This window comes from Heliangelus exortis, chromosome 2 (assembly GCF_036169615.1).
Source record: "Heliangelus exortis chromosome 2, bHelExo1.hap1, whole genome shotgun sequence".
In the NCBI taxonomy this organism is placed as follows: Eukaryota; Metazoa; Chordata; class Aves; order Apodiformes; family Trochilidae; genus Heliangelus; species Heliangelus exortis.
The window spans coordinates 57679254-57697397 of record NC_092423.1 but is presented as its reverse complement, the minus strand read 5'-3'; the positions used below and the strand labels follow the sequence as shown (position 1 = coordinate 57697397).

General features: G+C 35.9%; 1 protein-coding gene across 1 annotated transcript in view; it reads left to right on the top strand.

Annotated features, from left to right (window-relative positions):
• The window catches only part of CTDP1 (CTD phosphatase subunit 1), an 87042-nt gene that overhangs the window by 16569 nt on the left and 52329 nt on the right, over window positions 1–18144 (top strand). Inside the window, exons 3-8 of the mRNA XM_071736283.1 lie at window positions 1289–1379; window positions 2732–2860; window positions 4213–4363; window positions 10532–10622; window positions 12452–12618; window positions 13780–14859. Of these exons, the coding sequence (XP_071592384.1) occupies window positions 1289–1379; window positions 2732–2860; window positions 4213–4363; window positions 10532–10622; window positions 12452–12618; window positions 13780–14859 (1709 nt within the window). The remainder of the gene's footprint in view (window positions 1–1288; window positions 1380–2731; window positions 2861–4212; window positions 4364–10531; window positions 10623–12451; window positions 12619–13779; window positions 14860–18144) is intronic.

Sequence of the window (18144 nt, the reverse complement as noted above, 5' to 3'; positions counted from 1 at the left end):
TCCTTTCTGGTAAACAGTTCTTATGCTCATTCAACAAATAGTTGAATGAGAAAACAGTTTATCTTTTTAAAGGCTCATTTAAAATACCGTTCCAGTGTTACATACAAGAGGTGTTCTGAACTCCGAAGCTAAAGGCTTAAGATGGCAAGATGTGCCTTTGGACCAAATGAAATAAACTTTTTTTTATTCTTAGGTATCAGTTGTTCCAAACACTATGGTACAGTAAAAGCAAATTTGTCTGGGATTGTGTCTGCCTCAACACCACACAATAACATTTTTTTCATCATGAACTTGCTTGTCAAGAAATGCTAACTGGATGAAGTTTTAACTCTGTCTGTAGATCTGATACTAAATTTTGTCTTTGGTAGAGGCAGTCGGAAGAATGAAAACAAGTGTATATGTCACATAGGACAAAATTTGTATGCTAGGATTTATAATGTTGATGAACCATAAATAATGTCTTTCCACTGTATCAGAATTCCCAAGAAATTGATCTGTGTTTGCTAGAAGCTAGTGATACTGATGCTGTCTGGTCAGTTTCCAAGAAATTTCTTATTTGTGTATGTACACAAATATGTAAGTGTGTGTACACACTTATGTAAGTGCATGCACACTCTCTCATACATATGTATATATATATATATATACACACACACAGGGATGATATGTATTCTGTATGTATTTATCTGCATATACACTATATCATACAGGTATGTATATGAGTAAGACTATAATATACACATAAAGAAAATAAATACAGGAACACGTATGTAATTCTGGGAATTTTTTGGCTGTTTTTCTTGAAGCAGCAGTCACATGTAAATCACTCTCCTATTTGTAAAGAATAACTTGGGGTATCTTTTTCTTAAATTTATTTGATAGTTGGTCTTGGAGAAAAGTAGATAATTGCATGCTGAATGATTGCAGAAGAAGGAAGAAGTTTTAAATTGGAACTGTTTAGTAGTAATGCTTATTTTGCAGCTTCTCTAATACAGATAAACACATGCATGTTTTGTTCATTGTAGTGGCAGTTTTCATGAAATAATTATATGGAAGCTTAACTAATTACAGTTGCTTTTTGCAAAGATTTTATGGTGTGCTGCTTTGATCTCTTTATCCATATTATTGAGTAACTTCATAAGTAAGAATTTGAAAGAGTGTATTCGTCAAAATAGCTCTTCCTTATAGTAGTTTTCTGGTGGTGACTAGTTTTGAACTCACTAAAACCTCTAGTATCACTTTCCCCTCAACTATTTCTATATAATGCTTCTTTTCCTTATGGTATCAGGATACGAAGCAAGAATGGAAAGAATATGCCATTATCCACAGCAACTGTGTCTATGGTTCACAGTGTCCCAGAACTGAAAGTTAGCTCTGAGGTAAGAAACATTATTCTTTCTTTATTAATACCTTTCAGTGTAGCTCTACGTTTGGTAATCTTAATTATAGCAGAAGAGGAATTTAGTGTTGAGCATATGTAGCCTAGATTTTTTGTCTGCCCTAATGCAGCTTGATTGTTACCAGGGTTTATAGTGGGGCTTTTTAGAGCTGTGCACTGAACAGGTGGCACTTACGTGACAGAAGTGTGAGAACTTAGTGCTGTCATTTTTTGTCTCTAAGAATGAGCAGTTTCTGGAAAGTTCAGGTTCCACTAGCTGAAATGTGTACAAAGCTTGCAATGTCTTTGACACCTAGCTTCACTCTTCACATTTAAATACATCCTGCTGGATATAGTAAAGTTAGTTTGTCTGCATCCTTCTTGTAGGCTAAATTAATTTCATAATTTTTCAAATATTCCATTGAGCTAAGTTATCAAAATATGCTTATTCATCCCTTTGTTTCTTTAGAAAGAAAAGATTATTTATTTTGAAGATAAACATTTTACCTTCCTTACCAACTTGATCCATTTTAACTTTTTATATTGCTGCTTGCTTTTTTTTTTTTTTTTTTTTTGATTTTTAACTCTTCAAAGAACACCAATGAGAAGAAATGTGAAAATATAAACAGCTGATAGTGTCCCCATCATGCAAAAGGGTTTCTAAGGACAATATGCACTCGACACATGCTTTTTCATAGTGCTTCACTTAAATTTGCTTTTAAGTTTAGCTGTCTGGTGGGTAATGCTGCAAGCTTGCTATCAGAGTGCTTAAAGTCAGCACAGCTTAATATGGTGAGAGTTTGGAAATATGCACAAGACGAGTAAACTTGAACTCAAATTTATGAGATTGAGGTCTAGTGCTCACATGGAATGACATAATCTACTTGTGACTGAAGGCATATATTCCTTAAGCTGTACTCTCAGTTATAATTTCTGTCATTGCCAGCTTCAGTTTAATACTCAGCCTAGTTGTTGTCAGCCATATTGATGCAAAACTGCTAAATGTAGCAACCAAAGTTTTCAGATCTACTGAACTTGTCCATTTTTCCCCAAAGCTACTGCTGTTACCTCTAGAGACAATTGACCTTATATTAATTTAGTTGTTACTTATTTATTAAATATGTAAATTGTTGTTTTGAGTTTATCAGTTTTAAGGGTTACTAATGTCGCTCAGATCGGTGAGTAGAGTTTGGGAATTATATTTCTTTGTGCAGAAAAATTGCTCACAAAAATGCTATCACTACAGTTATGTTGAAGTATATTTCTTATACAGTTAGTTTGTAGCAGAACTTCTTCTCAAATTTACCATACTATAAAGGCAATAAACCTAGTACATTTTTTCCTAATCTACAGCAAGCTGAGCAGCTAGGAAGAGAAGATCAACAACGACTACATCGAAATCGAAAACTGGTGCTTATGGTTGATTTGGACCAGACATTGATCCATACAACAGAACAGCACTGCCAACAAATGTCTAATAAGGTAAGAATTTGGTGTTAACATTGAAGCCAAAGGAACAACAGAAATATGTTTAACAATATTTGGATTATGATTCTTTAAGAAAATATTTTGAGGATAGATAAAATTGTAGTTGAAGAATACCAGAAAATGAAAACATGTCTTCTGAAATAGGTTTTTTTTTTTTTCCTGTTTGAGTCAATAGTTTTCTTTCTTCCATTCATGCTTTCCTGCACTTTTCCATTCCAGTCACTTTAAGTGAGAAGTTTCAGATTGCTGTTTTAAATCTCTGATTTCTCTTCTCTGCAATTCACAAACTGTTATAATGACACTTTTCATCCTCAATGTCTGAGGCAGAAATACTGAATTACAGTTCAAAGTCCCTTTCTGGGGAACCCTATTTGTTACTACTTCTGTCATTCTGTGAATACGTCTAGTGGGGGATTTTTTTGGTATTTGGGTTTGGGTTTGGGTTTTTTTAGGTTGGTTTTTTTTTTTTTTTTTTGAGATACTGGGTATTGTGGTTTAGTTTTTTAATGAAACATTTGTAATTGAACTCCTAAGGACATTGGCTTTTAATATTTTCAATTTGGAAACTTTAAAATGAAAAGCACCTTACAATGTGTATATTTTCTTGTACGGGAAGATACAAAAACAAATGTGAGTGTCAAGCAAACTTAGTTCTTCTTACTTTCTTCTTGCACTCTGTCATGTCCAGTAGCTTCAGCAGGTGTTCACTTGTGATAGGAAAAAAACAATCTGTGAATGTACTTTGTAACTGAGAGGAAAGGGAACCATGAATGTTCACTTTGAGGATTAAAAACCTGATGTATTTGAAAGGCTGTGTTTTTATCTGGATAAATTCATGTTTTGAAGAAAAACATTTTAAAAAATATTTTGAGGTTTTAACTGGAATCTTTATCTGCAAGCTTTCTTCCTGGTTTGCTGTCTGATAGTATGTTTCCATGTATTTTTTATCCAACAAAATCCCTGAACTCGGTTTCTATGGAAACTAATCTGACAGAAGCTTACTGAGTAGTGGTGATTAGAATAAGAACCCGAATTTCCTCAGAAATTTCTCAAGTTGCTTTTTTTATATTGGTTTGCCATGAGTAAAGATTTAAATGAAACTTATCTTGTTCATAAACTTTTCAACAGTGTACCTTCCTGCATTTGAACAACTTAGTGTTGTACTGACTGGCATAGAGCAAAAATGTGCTTTGCATTTTATTCATTTACATAATCTTCGTGGCCAAAACTTGCTCTAGCCTAATCAGACCAAAGATAAGTAGTGAAAGTGATGGAAAGTGGTACTACTGGAATGCTGTTTTTTTAATTTGGTATTTTCATAATATGAAATACGCTTTTTCTTCTAGGGAATATTTCATTTTCAGTTAGGTCGAGGTGAGCCTATGTTGCATACTCGTTTGCGTCCTCATTGTAAGGAATTCCTGGAAAAAATTGCCAAGCTGTATGAATTACATGTTTTTACTTTTGGAAGCAGACTGTATGCACACACAATTGCAGGTGAGTGGTATGCTACATTTAACAATATTTATGTAATCTGCCTTCATACTTGCACATGACTTTTGTGGTTGTTTTCAAGTATTTGGTTTTTTTGTTTTGTGCAAAAACACATCCTAAATAGTCCTGTAAGTAGAATTCTTTGCTTTTTTACAAGGCAGTGGCCTGTATGGCCTGTAATTTTAGAAATAATCTGTTTTTTCCTCATGGGACATAAGCTTTTTTGGTTTCTTGTGGATTAGAGAGTCAGACTGTGGCATGACAAATGCCTTCCTATTGAATTGTGTAATAGATTATGATGATGGGCTGTAAAAATTGTCTTCAACATCTCTTGTCTTAGAAATCTAAAGTAACAGTTCCATAAAAATCATCAACATCAAATTATCTCTTCCTGTGAAGAACCTGCTTCCCCTCCTGTTTCCTTTCACCAAAGGATGTTTGGCTGCCATAAATCATAGAATCATAGAATAAGCCGAGTTGGAAGGGTCCCACCAGGATCATCAAGTCCAACTCCTGTCCCTGTGTAGGGCACCCCCAGGATTACACCACGTGGCATCATCCAAATGCTTCTTGAACTTGGGCAGCTTTGGTGCTCCCTGGGGAGCTTGTTCCACTGCTTAACTGCCTTCTGGGTGAAAGACCTTCTCCTAACATCTAACCTAAACCTCCTCTGATTCAGCTTTCTGTTATTTCCCAGAGTCCTGTCTTCAGTCACAGGAGTGGAGAAATCAGTGCCAGTCCCATCTTTTACCCTTGTGAGGAAGCCATAGACTGCAGTGAGGTCACCCCTCAGCCTCCTTTTCTCCCAGCTGAACAATCCAAGTGACCTCAGCAGCTCCTCATAAGTCATCCCTTCCAGACCCTTCACCATCTTTGTTGCTCTCCTTTGGATGCTCTCCAAAAACTCAGTTGCCTCGTGGTCACTGTGGCAGAGGCAGCCTCTGATCTCCACTCATGAGATCCTCTCTGTTGACAAGCAGAAGCTCAAGGAGAGCATTCTTCCAAATTAGTTCCCTTATGACCTGTTCCATAAAGCTGTCATCCAGATGGATTAGAAACCTTCTGGTTGTGCTTGCTGTATATTGCTCCCAGTTGATTTCCAGCAAGTTGAAGTCCCCCATAAGGACAAGGGCAGTAAATCTATTTACAGCTGTTCTTTTTGTGTTTTGGAGCCGAGATTTGTGTAATTCTTTAAGGAAAATCAGAGGTCTAGCAGTATTTTCACAGAATAGAATCATAAGTTGTGAGATCACAGAATGGTTTTGGCTGAAAGAGACCTTAAATTTCCAACCCCCTACATGGGCAGGAACACCTCCCACTAGACCAGGTTACTCAAAGCCCCATCCTGCTTGGCCTTGAAGACTTCCAGGGATAAAGAATACACATCCTCCCTGGATAAGCTGTTTCAATGTCTCAACACGCTCAAAGTGAAGAATTACTTCCTAATGTCTAACCTAAATCTTACCCTTTTCCAGTTTAAAGGAAGCCCTTAAGCCCTTGTCCTATTACTACACACCCTTATGAAAGATCCCTCCCCAGCTTACTTGCAGGCCTCTTTTGGGTACTGGAAGGCTGCTATAGGGTCTCCCCTGAGCTTTTTCAGGCTGAACAACCCCAACTCTCAGGCTGAGAGATTTCTCCAAAACTTAGAAATATTTTCTTTTGCTAACTGAAACCCTCTACTTAAATTACAGCAATAGTAGTCCATGGTGTGGATCACTGTCTGAAATGTTTTGTTCCAACAAGCACAGAAGAAACCTACCCTGTTTTGCAAGCATATGAGTCAAATTCACCATATAAGTGTGACCATATGATTAAACTGTAGAATTGTCTTTCACTCAGTCTTGAGCCTTCCTTGACGGAGTGGCATTTTCACCTCAGACTTCCCTTTATTAATTCTGTTGAACTAGGACAATATAATTAATATTGTAGATTAGGACTCTGTCAAACTGTCTTTGCAGCTGTTCCTTGTCTCCTAGTTTTTTTTAAGTTGTCTTTCAGATCTGCTTTCTTGTGTTATGTTGCCATAAGTACCTTGAGCAATGCTATCCCAGTGATCCCACTTCTTGGCAAGAAAGGAAGATTACAAAACAGTTAAATAGTTAACTACTAGGGTAGCTAACTATTCTATTTAGCTCTAGAACAGAGCTAAAGAAGAATTGTTTAATTAGCAAATTCTTTATGTATGTTAAATAAAATACATGAAATGCTTGTAATGACAAATATTAGATTCTGTAATCAGAAAGTGATACCTATTTGTGGTTTCCAATTAATTCTCCTTGAAAGTTCATGAGACGTGTCATGTTCTGCCCATCCTACTGATTATTTCCACAATACCTGGTGTTTAATAGCTGAATTGCTTGAGGAACCTTCCTAAAGCTTTGTCAGTCAATCTGTTGGGTTATACATCATGTACTGCTAAGGCTTTAACACCTCATTACCCTGCTGTCCTTCTTCAAGTGTCATTATTTCTTCTGTAGCAAAAGGGGAATGGCTGCCTTATACACTACATCTAAATACCCAGTAGCAACAAAGTGGGTGGACAATCTTCACTTGGATCTACATGCAAAAATCTGCATGTGGCCTAAAATCAGATGCATTCCAAGTAAGGTCAGAAGATGTGTAGCTTCAGAGGAAGGAAGAATGGGTTACAGAGGTAGTTAACTCACAATGTGGAAGTGCTTTCCCCATGATTGACTTCTCTTAATCTGTGATTGTTCCTGTGTTTGCTCATTTTAATCTCTGAACTATAATTTGGATTACCCAGCAGTCCCCAGCTGGCACAGAATAATACTTAAAATGTGACAAACCTCTTTGTAGGCAGCATACTTGAGTTGCTCCTTCTGCTCTATAATGGAATAGCTACCAAACAAGCCAATTAGGGTATCTAAGCTTTCTGACATTTACAGGTTTCTGGATTTTTGCCTGAAGCTGTTTAAACTCATCAAAAGCACTGAAACTACAAGTGCATTATGTGGACAATGAGCTGAAAAATGTTGGTATGGAGAAACAGCTGATACAGTCTTTGGTCCACACACTCACCTGTTGGAACAAGATGCGGGAACAGAGGAATATATAGCTAATACATATAGAGAACACTTGATGGCAGTATTGGTTAAATGGTTTCTCACAGAAAGCTGGGTTTGGTATTTTACCATTACGCTTGTGTTACATAAAGGGCTTCTAATGAAATGCCAGGAATCTGCTTCATAAGAAAAAGGTGTGGCTTTTTATTAGCTTCTCCAGGTGTATTTGTGAAGTCTGAACTCTGAGCTGCTGCTTCCAGGTTCTGGAAGGCTTTTTCCTGTTTCTCAAACAGATTACATCTTGTTGGTCCTTTTCTTTTACTGAAATAATTCATCTTAAAGTGTTTCTTAGTTAGACACATTTATAAAGTCGTATCTTGTGCATTGATGAAGATGAGGTTTGGATTTTTAAATATACAGCTTTCTATAGTATTTATCTTTGACATAATTATTCTGACCAATTGTTACTTAACTTATTTCCAACTCTCCATAAGAGAAGTTTGGTGTATTTAATAGTGAAGATGAACTTACTCTTTAGAAATTAAATTTTAGACATATTTTTGAATCTAAAAGACAAAGAAATTGATTTCTTTTTCAAATTTTTCAACAAAATGCCCCCACAGAAAAGTGAAATCTGAACAATTGGGTTTTTTTGGTGTTTTTTTGTTTGGTTGGTTTTTTGGTTTTTGGTGGTCTTTATTGACTTTTCTTAAAGAAAAAAGCACAAATGCTTTGGAAAGCATCATCCATTTGAAACCTGCAGCTTCATTATTAAAGGTTATCTGAATGATGTATTATCGCCAAATTTCAAATCTTCCAATTTATAGGTTTAGAAAAGATTATTGTTTTGAAGATTGTAGAGATTTTTCATACTAAGGGTTTCCCAGTTGTTGTGTTTTGCTGAAAGCAGTAGAATAATTCTTTTATATTTTTAAATAAAAAAGCTAAATCTTAGCATTTACTTAGTTCTATCTCGGAGAAATCTGCATCTACTTGTTATTGATGCAAAGTTATTTCTTCAGATTTATCTTTTATTTGCAACCATAAACCGATTTATAATTAGTTTCAACTGAGAATACAAGAATTGTTTGCTCTTGCATGGAGCAGAATTGCTAAATGGGTTAGTCAATAGACAATATAGCCTTTTTAAAGATCTAAAGATAATATTAACATACTATTGAAGACAAGAAATTATGAGGAACCAATGAAATGTTATCTGCTATTCCACCGAATTGTAAAAACACCAGGATTTGTCTCTTACAATGATTCAGTTGGCTAGGCAACATTGAAAAGAAGCCAAACAGTTTAATACACTTAAAGAGCTTCTGTAAAAGACCAGGCTTGTTTTCTGTGTTGCTATTCCAGTAGCCTGTCTTTGAAAGACCCAACTTTAAGATGGGCTTTTATCTGTGTTTATGTGTCTCTTGTGACCTGTATCTTTAGTGTATTCTTATTGAATTGTCAAGGGACAAAAGTATTAAAATTAGTAAATCTTTGCCAAAGTATTCTTGAAAAGCTGTGGAATACTACTACATCTCTAATCCCTGGCAGCCAGGATTTCTGTATTTGAGTTTTCTTAATTCAGCTTTTCTTTTCTTAGTTTTAGCTAGGCAATACTATAACTGTATGCCTCCCTATAGCTTTGCCATTAAAACCGTGCTCTCCTGTCCTGTTTATTGTGGACTTCATCTGTATTGAGGTCATTAGCAGAATTAGTAGAAGATAATTTGGTTGGATAGAACAGCAACTAGTATGACAGCATATGTAGTGTGACAGAATATCTGTGTGTACAGCAATAAATCTTTGTAGCTAATTGTCTCAATTCATTATGCCTAGGTACTGCAAGGGTCTCACTGCAGGGGATTGATTCTACGAGTTTGCAGCAATTCTTAAGCATAGTCGGGTGAGTTAAGGTTGAACCTGTGTCCTTAACTCAGAATTTTCTTGCTTTTATGGGTTTTAAGTTACTCCAATTATGCATTAATATTAAATACATAACAGGATGAACTTTTTCAGTAGTGATGACTAATTTTTCTTTCCTTTTTTTTTTTTTTTTTTTTTTAATTTATACCCTGTGTTTTTGAAGACCCAACTTAACGCACTGCTGGGAGCTGGACTCTTAAAAGGAGTTGAATGTGTGTCCTGTGCATATCTCAGAGCTCCTTGAAAGAAAATTAAAGTTGTTCTGTAGAGTCTGTAGTCATCCTGAACTCTAGTTCTGGCTATAAGATGGCCACCTTTTAAAATAAAGTAACTTAAAATTTATGGGTTTTTTTAATCCCAAATAAGTATTGACTACCTTTTATCATTTATAAGAATGAAAAGTTGATGCTATCTTCAGTGCAGATTCAGTGAAATGAAAATTCATATAAGCATGGAAAATGCTAGTTTCTTTCTAAGTAATTATGTGGCTGCGATCTGCTCTTGAAGATGGATTTCATTATTGCAGGCTAGGTTCAGAAGCATGTGCATGTGTGTTTGTACACCCAGGTCACCATTTTCCTAAATGATGGCGTTTTATCTTGCTTTAAGATCACTTCGCACAGTTTCTCCTGATTTGTTTTTGTTGTTTTTTTTCTTTTTTGTTTCTTAAGAGTGCAGTCAGTAAGGTTGCTACAACTGGGCCTAAATATTTCTAGGAATCCCAGGATTTACTAATTGTATGCAAATGTATTGAAGTATTGGTTAGAGGTAGAACTTAAAACCTACAAACGCAAGAGCTCCGGCTAAAACCATCCCTTAACTTGCCCATGGTGCTTAAGCATTGCAGCACATTGCCGACTCTTGAGAGACTTCTCTGCAGTCCCTAGGCATAATGAGCTAAGGAGAGCATCTAACTTTAAAGAACTACCTGTAGAAAGATAAATGTAAGTTGCAAAATCATGTATCTGTCACCTGCTGTATCTCTTTCAGCCTAATTTGGACAGAAATTTAGTTATATTAATCAGTTTTGTTGCTATCTTGAAAGAAAATTAAATGGGATTTTTAAAAGTAATCCCACTGCATTAGTTACAAATGCTTGATTCATTATATTTACCCTTTTGCCATACAATATTTCTTACCTTAAAATTCTGTTAGTTGAATTACTACATAAAAAATGAGCAAACATCTTGAACGTTAACTTTTTAATTTCTTTTTTCAAAAGGATTTTTGGACCCTGAAAAGAAGCTTTTTTCCCATCGGATATTGTCAAGGGATGAATGTATTGATCCATTTTCTAAAACTGGGAATCTTAGGTATGTACATGGTCCTTATGCATTAAGGAAAACAGGACAACAAAGAGGCAGAGCATGCTAAATATAATAAAAGTTAATCTCTCTGTACTTAAGGTGGATATAATCCTTCCTTGTCTGCCTTTTGAATATCAACGTTATCTCCATAAGGTTTTGGTTATTGCAGCATTTCATCTATTTAATGGGCTCTTATTCTTGTAATAATTTAACCATGTTTTAGCCTTATAGCTTATGATATTGTATAATGACTTGGCTATGTTGTGGGTTTTTTCAAATTAGGCCAAAATTCTCTGTTTTATGTTAATTCGTATTCAGTGTCTAGTATTTTCGCTTTCAGATGTGCTATACATCTAGCACTTTCTGTTCTAGTATTCCATGGCATTAGGTCATGTAGAGCCTGAATTTATATTCTAGTCTAGATTCAGGTTTTGATATTTTCCAGAATATAAAGCTAAGATTTTGTCCAAAATTTAGGTATCTTTAGTATTTCATATAGCTAGATTAAAAATTATTGCCCCCTCCCTATCAGACCATAGCAAATGAAACATTTTGTTCTTCTTTTGCTCCTGTTTTTTATGCATGTTTATGTATTAAGAACTTCAGGCCATCCAGGGGAAGCCTGACAAGCTTGAGAGGTGGGCCCATGCAAATTGCATGAAATTCAGCAAGGCCAAGTGCAAGGTCCTGCAGCTGATCTGAGTCAGTGCAGTCCCAGGCACAGTCAGAGTTTGGGTGGAGAACAGATTGAGAGCAACCCTGTGGAAAAGGATTTGGGGGTGCTGGTTTATGAGCAGGTCAACATGAGCCAGCAGTGTGCGTTTGCAGCCCAGAGGGCCAACTGTATTCTGGGCTGCATTCAAAGAAATGTGGTCAGCAGATCAAGGGAGATGATTCTCCCTCTCGGCCCACCTGGACTACTGTTTCATTTGGGAGTCCCCAACACAAGAAGGACATGGAGCTGTTGGAGGGAGTCCAGAGGAGGGTCACAAAGATGATCAGAGGGCTGGAGCACCTCTCCTGTAATGAGAGGCTGAGAGAGATGGAATTGTTCGGCCTGGAGACAAGGCTCTTGGGAAAATCTACAGCAGCCTTCCAGTACCTGAAGGAGGCCTATGGGAAAGTTGAGGAGAGACTTTTTACAAGGGCATGATGTCGTGATAACACAAGGGTAATGGTTTTAAGCTGATAAAGCGTAGATTTAGATCAGGAAGAAATTCTTTACTGTAAGTTTTGAATGCCCCCTCCCTGGAGGTGTTGAAGGCCAGATAGGATGAGGCTTTGAGCAGCCTGGTCCAGAGGGAGGTGTCCCTGCCCATGGCAGGGGAATTCCAACTAGATGATCTTTAAGGTCCCTTCCAACTTAAGTGATTCTATGATTCTACTCTACCTATTTCACCTAGATGATAGATTAGTATTTTTTTCTTCTTTTGTCTTGAATGACTACTCTTTAAAAAGTTTTCTTGTGTCTTTTTTGTTTTCCTAATTATTTCTAGTGTATTGTTCATGAAAGAGTTGGATTTGGGCTATTCATCAATATAAAATGTGAAAACTAGACTGAAACATTGAAATGTTTTGGTTTTGGAAAGGCTTGTTGGTTCCTGATTCTAGCCTTTGGGATAGTGATTTTAGAATAGCTTTTTTCTTTGTTCATTAATTTCTACTAATTCAAATATTGTATTTTGAATTCTGTAATTTTAATGTTATTGATTTTTTTAATGCATTCATACATAAGCATGTCCTGTAATAAGCCAGAATATCATTAGAAACTATTTTAATTGAGAATGTCGATTTCCAAAAATTGGCTTAATTTTCTCAACTATTTTGTCTCTTAGAGATCTCTTCCCATGTGGGGATTCCATGGTTTGCATCATTGATGACAGAGAGGATGTTTGGAAATTTGCACCCAATTTGATAACTGTGAAGAAATACGTATACTTCCAGGGGATAGGAGATATTAATGCACCTCCTGGATCAAGAGAAATTCAAATGAAAAAGAAAGGTAATTATATAAATATTAAACCACTTTCCCACATTTTCCAGGTATCAAATGTGACTGTAATTTATTGTGGTGATGAATGGCAGTGAATGGTGGCCTTCTATTACTATTGCTGTTACACTCAGATGAGCAATCCTAGATTATTGCAGTTGAGAGTGAGTGCTTCTGCAGCACAAATGCAGTAGCTTAGTAAAATTGAACTTGTTGAATTTGTTGTACTTGTTGATAGCTTTCCTTTAGGTGGGCACCCACAGAAAAAATAGTGTACTAGTAATAGCATTTTGGCTGTTACGTGTGGAGAGCTGATGGGGCAATATGCCAGATGGTTCACGAACTTGTAGAGGAGTACAGATCACCAATTTGGAAATTATTATAATGTACTAAAATTGAATCAGGCCACTGATGCAGGACTTCTGCTCTTGACTGGTATTGTTACCTGCAGGGCAAGGACATGCATGGAAAAGACAGGCAAAGTGGGGTGGATTCATCCAGTGTTCCTGAGGAATGTGTGAAAATTTCTAAGTGTCTACAGTTTCTGTGTGTCTCTTTCTCTGCAGACATCTAAAGACATATCCTAATGCTATTTTTCTACTGTGCCTTTTACCCTTTGCATTCTCAAGTGAACATCAAATAGCATCTTTGTTTCACTAAAATGTGTATCTTTTCAGCTCTTAAAATACTGTTATTTTGGTTATGAAAAATAGGAAATACATGAAACTAGTGGAAGTTTATAAAGAAAGTTCTTGTAGTTCTGGATTGGGACCTTCTAAAGGAAATTCTGCCCCTTTTTTTCTTCTTCTCTGTAGTAGTTTCTTTGTCCTGAAAGGTAATTTTCTAATTTTATGTTACAAGATATATCCTTTGTACAACTAATAATTATTTATGACCTGTGGGATTTGTTTTGTTTTGTTTTTTAAAGCTGTTTACACATATTTTTTTACTGAAGTAAGGTTTCTAGGTTTTCCATTTTTTTTCTTGCAATCATTGACTCCTAAACTATCTTAACTTTGAAAAGTCTAGTTGTCACTTCTAAACACAGTGAAGTCTAACCAGATATGTTAACCATGTCTTTAAGGAAAAAGAAAATTAAATTTTGTGTAAGCTCTAAAAAAAAAACCACCCTAGAAAATACAGAAATGTATTTCTTTCTTTCCTGTGCCTCAGTAAACCACTCTACAAATACCGAGCCACTGGATGCAACAGCATCAGTAAAAGATGCTGAAGAAATAAAGAATGTTACATGTGTAGAAGAACAAAGCAACGGTCTCAAGAAAGCTACAAAAGACAGTTGTACTGCAAATGGGAGTATTTCTGTAAACTGTGAAACACATGACTTCGATTTGAACTCTCGTGATAAAGTTAATGCCCAGGAATCCTTAAATGATAGCACTGATCACAAAAAGGACAGTGAGGTCACTAATGATTTGCCAACTGCAAAAGAATCTCGGATTTGTTTAGAACAAGTTGATAAAACAGTTGTAGAGAAGCAGCAGACCCAAGACAAGACAAATTCCTTGGACTTTGAGCTGTCTAGTGACAGTGAAAGTGAAGGTGGATTGGATACCAGAAGCTCATCCACTTCTGTATTAGATACTGAGATCGAGGAAAAGAGAAGCTGGAAGAAATCCAAACAAGTTCAGCAGGATGAAAATTTGCAGACAGGGAGTTGTGCTGATGTAAGTGAGAAAAAGGATGGTCTGGTGAACCATTCTGGAGACATGCAATCTTTACCTAGTGAAAATATTAATGAGAAAAATGATCTTGAAGCTCAAGAAGAAAGTGAACAGGAAAGTCTCTGTGATTTAGGAAATGGGTGTACAGACAAGAAAGAAGCTGAAACAGAGTCTCAGAATAGTGAACAATCTGGTATTACAATGGGTGAGTCCCTAGACCAGAGTATGGAGGAAGAGGAAGAGGAGGATGATACAGATGACGATGACCATTTAATATACCTTGAAGAGATCCTTGTGCGGGTTCACACTGATTATTACACAAAGTATGATAAATACCTAAAAAAAGAGATTGAGGAAATTCCAGACATCAGAAAAATAGTGCCAGAACTGAAAAGTAAAGTGTTGGCAGATGTAACCATTATATTTAGTGGCCTCTACCCAACAAACTTCCCCATTGAGAAAACACGGGAACACTATCATGCCACAGCACTTGGTGCTAAAATTGTGAAGAATCTAGTACTGAGTGCTGATGATCCTGACAAAGCAACGCATCTCATTGCAGCAAGGACAGGTAGGTAAATGAGGCTTGAGTTTTCCATCTGTTACAGTTAATTTATGTCGTGAGGGTTTTTTTTTTATATAGCCTACAGGCTTTAATGTAACAGAATAGATTTGAAAGTAAGGAGAAGATTCTAAAACCATTTAGAAGGCTTTTTAAAGGCTTTTTTTCCTGCTTTTTTTCATCAAGTGCAGCTAATAATTGTTAGAAGGAGGACCCACTAAATAACCTCTGATGTAATGCGTCATGTTTGACTTTTTGGTTATGAGTTGGTGATACTGAGTCTTTAATTATTGGAAATGTTGAACAGAAATATTTGTGACAGAAAAGTTCATCGTGGTCTTACTATGGAGTTCTAGCAGTGCTTTCTTGTTTTCTCAGGTTTCACCTCATGTTCACTTTGTATGGAATTCAAACAAATTATCTTAGAGATCGGAATACAGTGATAACCCTTTCACTGGTCTGTGCATAGCCTGTCTGCCTTTGGAGCTATAAGAGAGCTTAGCTTCACTTTCGATACATATTTCACAAAGCTACCTGTTTTTACATAGCTGTAATGGATGGGTTTACTTTCATAGAGGAGCTAAGAGCCCGCCACTAACTAGCTTCTGATTAGTAGGTTTTTTTGCGTACTGTGGCCCTTAGCTCCCTCGTTGTTCATCTTTTGAAGTTGCATGGAATTTAAATATCTGATAATCAAACCCATGACATCCAATAGTAAAATTCCATGGAAGTCCTACATAGTTTTAGGGCATCTCTAGATATCATAAGCAAGGAAATATGCTGCTTATTGGAATATTTTTTCCTTAACTGCTGTTCATGAAAGCTTTCAGTACATCAGAAGCGTATTTGTTTCACCAGCTTATGTTCTATATATAAATATATATATTTACTAGATATAAAATAGATATGTATAATTTTCTCAAAGTGTCTGTGACTTCAGAAATATGTTGTTCCATTTCTTATACATCTGACCAAGAATCACTTCTTCCTGTTGAGTTGGCAGTGATTAAAAAAAAACCTCTGGTGATTAGTGACTAAAAGGAGAATGTTTCAGTTCCTTTGTTTTTATCCATTTACATATGAGTAGTATTAAAAATCTATGGATTAAAACCAACCAATTTATCAGTATATTGTAATATGCTAATGAACTAAGTTTTAAAAATATATTAGCTTAAGTAACAATAAAGCTGTATATTTACTAGGCTGGTCATCTTTTTCCAGTTATGTCAATGTAGTTCTAGTGAAGAAAATCATTTACAGCTTTTATTAAAAAATTGGTAAGGCCAACTTAGCAACCCAGTCAAGTAGCATCACAATAAAAACAGTGAAATTGCAAGTTTGTGCTAGTTGTCCTGCTGCAGATGTGCAGTAAAACTACCTAAAAACCCAAAGAGACTAAAGTTAGTTTCACTGAGATCAGCTGGGATTCTGGTTTGTGAAGGTATGATAGATGACCTAGAGAATAGGAAGTTATAAAATTGATGGATACATCAAATTGTGACTCTTATTTTTCTACAGTGTCTGAGCAGTTCTTTTAAAATGGCAGGAATAGCAATACTCTTATCAGCAAAGAATTGTACAAGCTTGTCATACTTCACTGGAGACATTATACCTGTCAATGTAACTGTCTTGTTTTTCCAATTTTGAATCTTAAAATGCTTCATTTCAAAGTTGGTTTGTCTAACTTGCACTAGATGGCTTCTGAATGTGGATGTGCATTGAATGCAACTATTGTGTGAATTTGATAGGATATATGTAAATAAGACAGACACATCCCCACTTCCTGCCAAATATATGCATTTCTCTAGAGGAGGAACTGTTGTACACCATTAGCACATGCTAAGGTACAACTGTAACTAACAAGAATGCAAAGCTGTTGAGACCTGCTTTCTTTTTTCAGCTCGTTTTGGAATATATAGTGTTCTACTTGTATAAGCAAATTATTCACTACCTTTTTAGTGAGCCACCCTCTATTATAGACCTTAGGGTTTGATGTGCTTTTACAGTATTTGAATTGAGTTAATTAAAACAATTTTTAGTGTTCTTTTGAGGTCTTCAGCGTGGTACCTGTTTTTCATACTTTTTGTCAAGACCTGGTATCTCTTTCAAAGTAGTCATACAATGTTGATGTTACACTTGGTACTAAAAAATACATTCAAATATTGTCTACAATTTTTTTTTCTAACAATGGCAATGAAGTAGGGGGATTTAGGGTGAAAAAAAACATTCTCCTATAGCCCTTTTTTGTAAGATCCTCATGGATTGTTTGTGGGTTTGGTTATGTGATGGGGTTTTGGTAGTGTTGTGTTTTGTTGTTTGTTTTTATTAAACTGAAGAATATGGGATTAGTTGTGCTGCATCATCCTAATCTTATGAGGGAAACTGAAGTTTAATTGGAGATCATAAGAATATACATTGTGTCCTGTCACAGCTGGATTTGGGTTAATTCACCTATAAATATGATTTTCATATTGATTCTCACATGGTTAGAAGGCAGGTCTCTATTTTACAAGTTTCTTATTGCTGATGGTAAACCATACAAATGTTTACTTTGCATTAACTGAGCTGTAGTAAGTGGCATATACTTAACCAGCAACAGTAGTGGAGGTGTGAATACTGTGAACTTTTTCAAACAGAGAAGATTTTGTCGCGGAAACTAAAAGGGAAAAAGTCAGTGTGAAACAGAGTACCTTGTAGGTCTTGGAGGGATGGATTTTCTCCCTGAAAAGTGACCATCATAGCTTGGTATATGAATGGGCAGCTAGTGAATACTATTTTAGATTGCATTTACAGCTTTCCAGCTTAGTGCAAGAAATAATGTAAATGTATTTTATTTGTATATACTTGTCTTTTTCTAAGCAGGTAGGCAGCTTGTTTCTCTGCAGCCATAGATACTCTGAATTCTAAAATTAAATAAATCCTTGTTCTTGGAGAAAATTAGGATTTTTTTTTTATTTATTTATTATATAGGAAGGAAAATACAAGGATCTTTGTATCATCTATCAGCTCTCATAAGTCTGAGTGACTGAGAAAAGTCTGTTGCATAGTCTTTTCCACTTAGCTGTGGGCTGCACAGATCTTTTGGTTTTGAAACATCTGCTGTTTTCTTTAAGCAACAGGAAGCTACACTGCATGAGGAGTTGTTAGAGCTTTGTACACGCTTGGCTAAGCAGTTACTATACTATTTCACGAATATTGTTCCTTGCTAAATAAAAGATACTGTAGTTGATTTGTATAGAGTTTTTGCTGATGAAGAACATAAAGCTGTTCATGCCACTTAAAAATTACTCTAGT